Source organism: Anguilla rostrata, unplaced genomic scaffold, assembly GCF_018555375.3.
Source record: "Anguilla rostrata isolate EN2019 unplaced genomic scaffold, ASM1855537v3 scaf1187, whole genome shotgun sequence".
Lineage (NCBI taxonomy): Eukaryota > Metazoa > Chordata > Actinopteri > Anguilliformes > Anguillidae > Anguilla > Anguilla rostrata.
The window spans coordinates 1,486-13,602 of NW_026986512.1; the positions used below are offsets into that span (position 1 = coordinate 1,486).

The 12,117-nt window shown below is 40.5% G+C and overlaps 1 protein-coding gene across 1 annotated transcript; it reads right to left on the reverse strand.

The window, feature by feature from the left end:
• Positions 1-1,812: 1,812 nt before the first annotated feature.
• Positions 1,813-10,844, reverse strand: LOC135247276 (protein NLRC3-like). Its single transcript, XM_064320574.1, has 6 exons — positions 10,706-10,844; positions 10,135-10,245; positions 9,565-9,672; positions 8,877-8,943; positions 7,462-7,804; positions 1,813-6,545 (listed from the first exon to the last, which is right to left on the reverse strand). The coding sequence occupies exons 1-6, from the start codon at positions 10,768-10,770 to the stop codon at positions 4,753-4,755; spliced, it is 2,487 nt and encodes an 828-aa protein (XP_064176644.1). The 5' UTR covers positions 10,771-10,844; the 3' UTR covers positions 1,813-4,752.
• Between the last annotated feature and the right edge of the window lie 1,273 nt (positions 10,845-12,117).

A 12,117-nucleotide genomic window follows, 5' to 3' on the forward strand; every position in this document is an offset into this window, starting at 1 on the left:
TGTAGTTCTTTCGTGTTTTAGTCATCTTAAACTAAAACTCATCTGAAAAGTAAAGATTAAAAAATTATTGCTAATGTTTAGATAGAACACAGGCCTATCCAGAATGAATTGACGTATGCAATATCACTGATATTTAAATATGGGTATTAATTATCTGAATTATGGAGCTGATTCATCAGGTGAGGTCAAAATTAGGGAGGAAAATGATTCAGAGGTCAAAGGGAGAAAATCCCATTGAAACACAGTAAAGTGGGCTTAATGGGAACAGGTGGGCTTAAAGGGAACATCAGTGAATTTATGGTTAAAGACAGAATATTTTATTCTACTCACATGACATTAAAAAAACAACTGTGTGAAATAAATCTATATATGGTGCACTAACATAATATGAAAAGTATAAATTGATCATGTAGAGAAGTAATTAGCTATACTCATTTACATCCACCTCAGACAGTGTGATTTTTTTGCTAGAGTCCCCTTTAAGCCCACCAGGTAAAAATGTTAATTAAAAAATAAATAAAGATAAACATACACATTTATTGTCTATTTAACAGTATACTAATATAAACTGCATACAAAAATATAAACTATACATGCTTATCATGCTTTATGTCATTGCAATGAACCATACTATGTAGCTACTGTATTGATGCAGCATGTGGTCTGTTTGCTAGTGTGCTAAAACTCATATTTTGATTTCAAAAGACACAATATTTCTAATTCAGGTAATATTCTAACATATGTCTCATTCAAAACTAATCACTTAAATTTTGATAACAAGTGAGTACTTTCCAAAAACAGAGTAGAAATATACAAAAATGTTATTTTCTGAGGGTACCAAAATCACCTAAGTTTTTTGCAACTTCTTCTGGGATCAGCAGGCACATGCCACACATATGCTTCGATAACTCAATATCGACAAATGTGATTGACTTACAATAAAAAGTGTCATTTACGTAACAAGCAGCTTCATTCGAAAAAACATCACACAGCAAAAAATGATGATGTAGTTTTTTTAAATTTGACTCAGAAGTTGCAAGTGGGCTTATATGGTACGTGGGCTTAATAGGGACGTTTACCCTAATTAATATCAGATCACTAGGCCATAAGGCAACTCTTGTAAATGAATTAATTACTGATCACCAAGTTGAAATCTTATGTGTAGCCTAATTGAAACTTGGCTTAAAACTGTATATTGCCTTAAATTAATCCACCCCTCCTGGCTACAGCTATACTCACGTTCCCCATCTGACGGGTCGTGGCGGTGGTGTTGCTGCTGTATATCATTCTAATCTTTTTGCTATTTTGAAATCTGGCTTCAAATGTAACTTTTTTGAAGTGCTTGTTCTCAGTTTTGCACATCCAGACAAAAAAGCAGTCAGTTTTATCCTTGCAATTGTATACAGGCCACCAGGGCCATACAGTGGCTTTTTACTTGAGTTTGCTGATTTCCTTTCCAGCCTGGTTGTTAATTCAGATAAAGTAGTAATTGTAGGGGACTTCAATATTCACATGGATAGTGAAGGTGATCCTCTCAGATCAGCACTCTTGTCTATCATTGAATCTATTGGCTTCGATCAACATATACATCAGTCCACACATTCTCATAGCCATACTCTTGATCTGGTCTTAACTTATGATACAGAAATAGCAAATATAGCAGTTATGCCTAAAAACCCTGTGCTATCAGACCATTATTTAATTACTTTCCAACTTTCACAAGTCTGTCATGTGTCACCAGATCCTTCATTCTACCTTATCTGTAAGCTTTCCTCCAGGACTGCAAATGCTTTTATTAATGAGCTCCCAGGCTCATTTGTGCACTGTGGGGATTTTCTTGGCTCCCACCCAAACACATACAAAAATGCAAGCATTAGCTCAATTGATCAGCTGACAGACAACATAAATTACGTACTTTCCAGAACCCTGGATACTATCGCACCTCTTAAGAAGAGGAAAGTCCGCTATAAGAAATTAGCACCCTGGTACAATGACCATACTCGTGCTCTCCAACAAGCTTCATGCCAACTTGAGCGCAAATGGCGTTCTACTAAATTGCAGGTATTCCTCCAGGACTGGAAAGACAGTCTACTAACTTATAAACATGCCCTCTCCACAGCACGTTCCTCATACTTCTCTACTTTAATAGATGAAAATAGAAACAATCCTAGGCACCTGTTTAACACTGTTGCCAGGCTGACCAAGAATCAAGTTGATCCATGTGCCTCAATATCATTTAGTAGCAATGACTTCATGAATTTCTTTGATGACAAAATTAGGCTATAAAAATCAGGGGCAAGATTCAAAGTTCTCCTACCACCCCTCATATAGGGTCTGCCCTTCCATCCGCTCAACGCATGGATGCAGAATCTTCAGAAGAATCTTCAGAAAGACGGGCGGCCTATCTGAACTCTTTTGCTCCAATAGATCTCATGGAGTTTAATGCCATAGTTAATTCCTAAAAATCTTCTACTTGTCTTCTAGACCCTATCCCTACGAAGCTTTTCAAGGAGCTATTACCAGTGATTGGAACACCAATGTTACATATTGTCAATGTGTCTTTAGCATCTGGACACATACCACAGACTCTTAAACTTGCAGCCATCAAACCCCTTCTTAAGAAGCCAAACCTGGATGTGAATGACCTGTCTAACTACAGGCTTATCTCGAACCTCCCTTTCTTTCTAAAATACTAGAAAGGGCCATTTCAAAACAACTTGGTTCATTTTTGCACTCCAATCATATATTGGAAGTTTTTCAATCTGGTTTTGGACCCTCTCACAGCACTGAAACAGCCCTGGTCAAAGTACTCAATGACCTAGTCCTCGCTTCCGACCATGGCTGCATCTCTGTACCTGTGCTTTTAGGCTTAAGTGCGGTATTTGACACAGTTGATCACCTCATCCTTCCGGATAGACTTGAAAATCTTGTAGGCCTCCTTGGACAGGCACTCTCTTGGTTCAGGGTTGCTTATTATCACTTGAGAAACATCTCAAAAATTCAGAAAATACTGTCCTTACATGATGCAGAAAAGCTAGTTCATGCTTTTGCTACTTCAAGATTAGATTACTGCAATGCTCTTGTCTTGTCTGGATGTGCAAATTCTTCTCTGAAGGGCTCCAGCTAATTCAAAATGCAGCAGCTTGTATTCTCACTAGAACAAGGAGATTTGAGCACATCAGCCCAGTGTTAGCATCGCTTCACTGGTTGCCAGTTAAATTCCGAATAGACTACAAGATACTACTTCTTACCTTTAAAGCCTTACATAGGCTTGCCCCTTTGCACTTAAATTATTTACTTCTTCCTTATATTCCCTCACGAACGCTCTGTTCACAGGGTGCAGGCCTCCTTGTTATTCCTAGAATATCTAAAAGTACCATAGGTGGTAGAGCCTTCTCCTATCGTGCTCCTCTCCTGTGGAATAAGTTGCCTGCCCATGTTCGGGGCACAGACACTATCACCTTATTTAAAGCTAGGCTCAAAACAGATATTTTTAGTCTCTCTTATATTTGAGGGGCAGGAGTGGGTGGCGAGCATAGTTATAGAGTCTCTGGTAGACTGAGCGGTTAGTGCTGTCACTGGATCATCATTGGTAGTGCTGTGTTAAGCTGAACTGGTCATGGTCTGGTGATGACTGTCTCAAGCCTGCCCTCATGGCTGCGTTGGCCCCTGCCTCTGTTTCCCTTAGCTATGCTGCCATAGCCTTATTCTGCCGGGGTTTTCCTTATCGCACGTGGGCACCTCTGTTTCTTCTGCTCTGCTTGCTATTCTACCATTTGAACCCCCTAACAACGTTTTTTTTCTAGTTTTCCTCGGCTCTGGGCACCTGCCCGGAGCTCTAGCCCAAGTTCGCTGAGCAGCTGGGCACCCCCGCCTCCTGCCACTGTGGATTTTCCATAACAAACAGGTGCCTGCCCGCGGCAGATGGGTTCCCCCTCTGAGTCCGGTTCTGCTCAAGGTTTCTTCCTGTTATCAGTCAGGGAGTTTTTCCTTGCCACTGTTGCCCTAGGCGTACTCTTTTGGGGCCGGTTCTCTGTAAAGCTGCTTTGTGAAAAAGATCCTTTGTTAAAAGCGCTATACAAAATTAAAAAAATCGAAATAAAGTGTTGGCCTGTAAAGCAAAAGTGAGCCTTTGATCTTGTGCCATTTGCCTTGCTTCTCAGCTCTGCCTTGGTCTTTTTTGATCACAGTCTTGGATCTCTGGTCTTGATTTTTTAGCTGCTTATTTTACCATCCTGGGTCACAGTGGGACAGACAAGCTGTGGTTCTGCGGTACCTTTCATTCATTTTTTTCACAATTATATTATTTATTTTCCATGTCTCTCTAATTTTGTGTAAAGGAAGTGTAGCTTGTATTTTTTTATTTGATAGGGAATACGTTCATCTTAATACTGTAACATACTATACCCTCTCTTCATTTAAATCTGCGATTTGTATGTTTGGACCATTATTGATCCATCACATTGGTTTGCCTAACAAGGAATTCATGATGTATTTAATAACTGGTATCTTTAATGATAATATGTAGCCTAAATTAAATCTAATAAAATACATTTTACATGTTGGATACATTTTTTACATTTGATGGTACTTCTGTATTCATTAAATGAGGGCACAATCTGTTAAAATAGCTTGACTCAAAAATCATAATTCTCACTTGCCTGACAATTTTATTGTATTCTATTTTCACTTTAACTATGAAGTGTTTATAAAAACATGCTGTCATTATCTACTTTAATAATTACATAATACTCACATGGCCTTCCTGCAGTTCCTGAGTACTGGTAGCAGTCTCTGATGACCTGCTGCTGATGTGTTGTAGGTCTTCAAGTCAAACTCATCTAGGACCTCCTCTGACATCAGTAACACAAAGGCCAGGGCTGAACATTGGTGTGGTTCCAGCTTTTCATTAGAGAGTTTTCCTGATCTCTGGAAATTCTTGATTTCCTCCACTAGAGAGTTGTCATTCAGTTCATTGAGACAGTGGAACAGATTGATGATCCTTTCTGCTGAAGATTCATCTTCGATCTTTGTCCTAATGTACTGGACTGTTTCCTTAATGCTCTTTGAACTGCTTCCTGTCTTTGTCAGTATTCCTCCTAATAGAGTCTGAATGGAGTCCACAGAGAGGCCTAGAAGGAATCTGAGGAAAAGGTCCAGGTGTCCATTCTTACTCGCTAAGGCCTGATCCACTGCAGTCCTGTGTAACTCAGACAGCTGCACTCTGTCACTGCGACATTTTGATTCTATTGCTCTGAGTACATTTCTGTTCCCATTCACACATGAATGAAACACAAACAAGGCAGCCAGATACTCCTGAATGCTCAGATGCACAAAGCAGTAGACCTTCTCCTCACCCAACCCACACTCCTCTTTAAAGATCTCTGTGCACACCCCAGAGTACACTGAAGCTTCACTGACATCAATGCCCATCTCTCTCAGGTCCTCTTCATAGAATATCAGATTGCCCTTTAACAGCTGTAGTAAAGCCAGCTGCCCCAGTTTCAGGATGATTTCTGTATTTGATGCTGACATTTTCTTTGGGGTTGTCTCATTGGTGCCATGATACTTCTCATTCTTCACATTAGTCTGAATGAGCAGGAAGTGTGTGTACATTTCAGTCAGAGTTTTGGGCAGGTCTCCACTCACTTTATCCAACATTGTCTCCAGAACAGTAGCAGAAATCCAGCAGAAGACTGGTATGTGACACATGATGTAGAGACTCCTGGATGACTTTATGTGTGAGATAATTCTGCTGGCCTTGTTCTGATCTCTGATTCTCTTCGTGAAGTACTCCTCCTTCTGTGGGTCATTGAATCCTCGTACCTCTGTCACCTGGTGGACGCACTCAGGAGGGATCTGATTGGCTGCTGCTGGTCGGGAGGTGATCCAGAGGAGGGCAGAGGGAAGCAGATTCCCCTTAATGAGGTTGGTCAGCAGCACATCCACTGATGATGACTCTGTTATATCACAGCAAATCTCATTGCTTTGGAAATTTAGAGGAAGTCGACACTCATCCAGACCATCAAAGATGAACACAACTTTGACTTCATCACCTTCAAAACTTTTGATCTCTTTCAGTTGTGGATAGTATTGCTGCAGAAGTTTCATGAGACTAAATTCTCTCTCCTTTTTCAGATTCAGATCTCGGAAAGGAAGAGTGAAGATGAAATCAATGTCCTGATTGGCTTTTCCATCTGCCCAGTCCAGAATGAACTTCTGCACAGAGACGGTTTTCCCAATGCCAGCGATGCCCTTTGTAAGCACAGTTCTGATTGGTTTCTCTTGTCCAGGTGAAGGCTTAAATATGTCATTGCAGATGATTGCAGTCTCATGTGTGGTTTGTCTCTTCGATGCTATCTCAATCTGTCTGATCTCATGTTCATCATTGACCCCCCTACTTCCCCCCTCTGTGATGTAGAGCTCTGTATAGATCTCATTGAGGAGGGTCTGGTGGCCCTGCTTTGCTAAACCTTCAAATATGCATTCAAACCTCTTCTTCAGATGAGTTTTCAGTGCCTGCTGGGCTCTTTCTTTGAATTCATCTAAGGAGAGGGAATATGAGAACCAATGTTTCAAATAACAGAAATAGACAAAAAATACTTATGCAGTTTTCACAATGTTTTACACAGCTCTGAAAGTGTTGCACATTAAGTTGTAGCTATACCTATGTAGTTAAATTGTAACTAATTTGGTAACAAGAGGTTATTACTGATTAACGCCAATGTAGGAAACATGGAACAGTTAACAATATTTTTGACTACACATGCGAAACAAGGCCAGCCCTGTTACATCGCTTCTGTTAATATGAAATAATTCTGTATCATGAGGACACATTGTGAAATTAACAGGCAAGGTTTACTTGTTATGTATCATGAAGATATGCCCTATATGCTATAACTGCACCTTCAAGTAAAGTGTTGCCCATACCTCTAGTAGTGTTTCACACTTCTCACAAACTGTTGTACACACAACAATGAAAACATAAAAAGGATTCATTTCCATTTCAACATTCAATTTCTTAATTATTCATAGTATGATGTGTCTTTATGGTAAATATGGTCTTCATGGGTCATGCAGTAATTTAATTATCTTATAATTATTATGATCGGTGCTCTTTAATCCAGGATAAAACCTCAGGGCAGTCAGTCTGATGGGACAGTGGTTTAGTAACTGGCTTTTGATCCCAAGGCTCCTGGTTTTAAAGTCTTTCGGAAACATTTAATCTCATGTGCATTTGATTGCCCCCATTATTACTGCTGGATGCTATATTTGAATTGAAATGCCTTCCTGTACATGTGTGTGATGTTTTTTATATGCAAGACTGTTGATGTAAAACACTATTATCAAAGTGTGAATACTATAAATCAGTACTCTGTTATTTTGTACTCTGTTATATTTGTTGGCTAAACTCATTTCAACATTCTAATAGCCACAGTAGCAATGAGAGAAAAATCTTACTGTGCTGCTCATCTCTCTCCAGTGGGTCAGTGACATCCTTCTTCTTCATGGTCCTCAGGATATGGAGTGTGATCTTCAGAGACCTCTCAATGCCACAGGTCTCCAGCATCTTCTCAACTATGTACAGGGCCTCAGGATCCTCCTGCCCTCTCTCAGTGCATTCTGGGTAATCAGCAATTTGATGACTCTTGAACAATTCCTTCATCTTCATAAACGGATCCAGTACAGAAGGATCTTCTGTTCTTCTACTATTAAGGCATTCTGGGCAACCCTGACTCAGATGGCTCTGAAACAGTTTCAACTTTTCAGTCTTCTTCAGCTTCATCAGAGTGCGCAGGAGAGACTGAAATAAACACATGAATAGTTTTGCTGTATCAGTGTGAAATAAACACATGAAGAGGTGTGCTGTATCAGTGTGAAATAAACACATGAAGAGGTATGCTGTCTCAGTGAGAAATAAACACATGAAGAGGCGTGTTGTATCAGTGTGAAATAAACACATGAAGAGGTGTGCTGTATCAGAGTGAAATAAACACATGAAGAGGTGCGCTGTATCAGTGTGAAATAAACACATGAAGTGGTGTGCTGTATCAGTGTGAAATAAACACATGAAGAGGTGTGCTGTATCAGTGTGAAATAAACACATCAAGAAGTGTGCTGTATCAGAGTGAAATAAACACATGAAGAGGTGTGCTGTCTCAGTGTGAAATAAACACATGAAGAGGTGTGCTGTATCAGTGTGAAATAAACACATGAAGTAGTGTGCTGTATCAGAGCCATTGAAACAATCAGATTCTAGCAATATGTCACATGTTTTCTCTTACAGGAAGGGCAGAACGGGGACAGATACTTTTAAACAGAATACATGCAGAAGGTCCAAATCCTCAAGTTTGAAGTGCACCTTTAATCCCTGATTAATGCACAGTAAAATGTCCAGTTAATGTCCAGTGTTAATTCAACTCTTAACAGATAACATTTGGTCCCACATTGCACATTGGGATGAAACATTATCTGTTAAGAGAGTTGAGAGTTGAATTAACACTGAACATTCTATTGTGTGGTTTTGTAGAGACACTACTTGTGATAAATCAAGAGTTCCCATAGAATAAATCAGTATCTCAGTGCAATAAATTTGAAAAAATTCGGACTATAAACTGCATGCTTCAAACACTCTGCTTGGAGTCTTACTCTGCCATTGTGTTTGGGTCCTAAAAAATAATTTGGGTCTTTCTGTGAGCCCAGGAGGACCAGGTAGCACTCTACAAAATTAAAAAACCTGATTACATATTCAATTTTATCAATTAAAGGCTACTAATTCATTTTTTGTCATGCGATCATATTCAAAGGAAATGCAGTGTACAGTACAAGACAATCACACAAGCAAATATTAAAATATTAATATATATAAATAATACCTGTTTTGACAACAGTTTCTCTGAACTCCTCTCTACAATATGGTTGGACGCCTGTGAGCAGTGGATCCTGTGAACAAATCATGAGACAAAGTTTACAGTTAAACTCATCCTCTTACTGCAGCTCTAACTCACAGCACATGGAAACAGAGCTTCCAGCTAAACTAATCCTCTTACTGCAGCTCTAACTCACAGCAAACTTTGAAAGAGCATCCAATTAAACTCATCCTCTTACTGCAGCGCTAACTCACAGCAGAAGGAGACAGAGCCTCCAGTTAAACTCATCCACTTGCTGCAGGTCTAATGCAATATGAACGTGTTTCATTACCTTTGATCACCTGTGAACTCTCCACTGAAGTACATTGGATGATGCATTGAAGTTAAACTCGTCATCTTACTGCATTTCTAACTCACAGCACATGGAGACTGAGCTTCCAGTTAAACTCATCATCTTACTGCAGCTCTAACTCACATCACATGGAGACAGAGCTTCCAGTTAAACTCTTACTCTTACTGCAGCTATAACTCACAGGACATCCGAATGTGATATAAAACACATCATGACACTTTAAAATGAGTTAATACACACGTTTACAAGAATGTGCTATCATACACCCCACTAAACCAAAAAGTAGCCACTGAGATTTACATTTTATTCAACCGTAGTGTCAGTATGAACTTGTTTCATTACCTTTGATCACCTGTGAACTCTCCTCTGAAGTTTGGAAAATGCATTGAATGATCACTCTTCATAGACAGACAGCTGGATACAGGTGATTCTGCCTTCTTTACCTGGACCCTGTGAACAAACATGGAGACAGAGCTTCCAGTTAAACTCATCCTCTTACTGCAGCTCTAACTCACAGCAAATGGAGAGAGAACTTCCAGTTAAACTAATCTTCTTACTGCAGCTCTCTAACTCACAACACATGGAGACAGAGCATCCAGTTAAACTCATCTTTTTACTGCAGCTCTAACTCACAGCACATGGAGACAGAGCTTCCAGTTAAACTCATCCTCTTACAGCAGCTCTAATGCACAGCACATGGAGACAGAGCTTCAAGTTAAACTCATCCTCTTTCTGCAGCTCTAACTCACAGCACATCCGAATGCGATATAAAACACATCATGACACTTCAAAATGAGTTAATACACACATGTTGACCAGAATGTGCTATCATACACCCCACTAAACCAAAAAGTAGCCACTGAGATTTAAGTGTTATTCAACCGTAGTGTCAGTACAAACTTGTTTCATTACCTTTGATCACCCGTGAACTCTCCTCTGAAGTTGTCTGGACGATGCATTGAACGGTCACTCTTCATAGACAGACAGCTGGGTACAGGTGACCCTGCCCTCTTTACCCGGACCCTGTGAAAAAAACATGGAGACAGAGCTTCCAGTTAAAATCAAACTCGAACTGCAGCTCTAACTCACAGCACATGGAGACAGAGCTTCCAGTTAAACTCATCCTTTTACTGCAGCTCTAACTCACAGCAAATGGAGAGAGAACTTCCAGTTAAACTCATCCTCTTACTGCAGCTCTAACTCACAGCACATGGAGACAGAGCTTCCAGTTAAACTCATCCTCTTACTGCAGCTCTAACTCACAGCACATGGAGACAGAGCTTCCAGTTAAACTCATCATCTTACTGCAGCTCTAACTCACAGCATATCCGAATGTGATATAAAACACATCATGACACTTTCAAATGATTAATACACACATGTTGACCAGAATGTGCTATCATACACCCCACTAAACCAAAAAGTAGCCACTGAGATTTAAGTTTTATTCAACAGTAGTGTCAGTATGAACTTGTTTCATTACCTTTGATCACCTGTGAACTCTCCTCTGAAGTTGTATGGACGATACATTGAACGGTCACTCTTCATAGACAGACAGCTGGGTACAGGTGACTCTGCTCTCTCTACCCGGACCCTGTGAACAAAACATGGAGACAGAGCTTCCAGTTAAACTCATCCTCTTACTGCAGCTCTAACTCACAGCACATGGAGACAGAGCTTCCAGTTAAACTCACCCTCTTAGTGCAGCTCTAACTCACAGCACATGGAGACAGAACTTCCAGTTAAACTCATCTTCTTACTGCAGCTCTCTAACTCACAACACATGGAGACAGAGCATCCAGTTAAACTCATCTTTTTACTGCAGCTCTAACTCACAGCACATGGAGACAGAGCTTCCAGTTAAACTCATCGTCTTACTGCAGCTGTCATGTTCCGGTGTTCCTGTCTGCGTTTTCCCTGTTGGGCCGCCAGATGGCGGCACTTCTGTTTTGTGTCCTGTTCCCCCCTGTTAATTGTATTATTGTTTGTCTCGTTATTCCATCATTGTTCCCACCTGTGTCTTGTTATCCCCTCATTCTGGTTTGATTGTTTTTTGAGTTCACCTGTGTCTTGTTATCCCCTCCTTTTTTGGTTTGATTGTTTTTTGAGTTCACCTGTGTCTTGTTACCCCTTGTCTATTTAAGTTCTCTGTTCCCTTGACTCGGGTGCTGGTTCCTTGCGTTTGTTCTGACTTGTGTTTGTTCCCGAGTTGCGTTTGTTCTGACTTGTGTTTGTTCCCGAGTTGCGTTCGTTCTGACTTGTGTTTGTTCCCGAGTTGCGTTTGTTCAGACCCTTTGTACCTGCCTGCGTTTTTTACCTGTTTGTGTTTGTTTCCGATGTTTCAGACCCTTTGTACCTGCCTGTGTTTTTTTTTACCTGTTTGTGTTTCGTTCCTTACTTGTATGTGTTTGACCTACCTGCTTGTTTGAATTACCCTTGTGCTCTGCCTGCCTGCGTTCTGCCCTGACCGTGTTCTGCCCTGCCTGTATTTGTGAGTCCCTCTTGTTTTCTGCTTTGTTTAGATATTTTTTGAGTTTGTGGTTTTGCCCATTGTGGCCTTGTTTGTTCCCTGTTTGTTTGCCTGTTAGTAAAGTCTTTGTTAATTTTCCCCTTTTTGAGTTTCGTGGTTTTTTCCCACTCTGCGCCTGGGTCCCAGCACCTGTACCGTGACAGCAGCTCTAACACACAGCACATGGAGACAGAGCTTCCAGTTAAACTCATCGTCTTACTGCAGCTCTAACTCACAGCACATGGAGACAGAGCTTCCAGTTAAACTCATCGTCTTACTGCAGCTCTAACACACAGCACATGGAGACAGAGCTTCCAGTTAAACTTCTATGCAGCTCTAATACGCTGGAGACAAGCTTCCGTTAAACTCATACTTATGCAGTCACA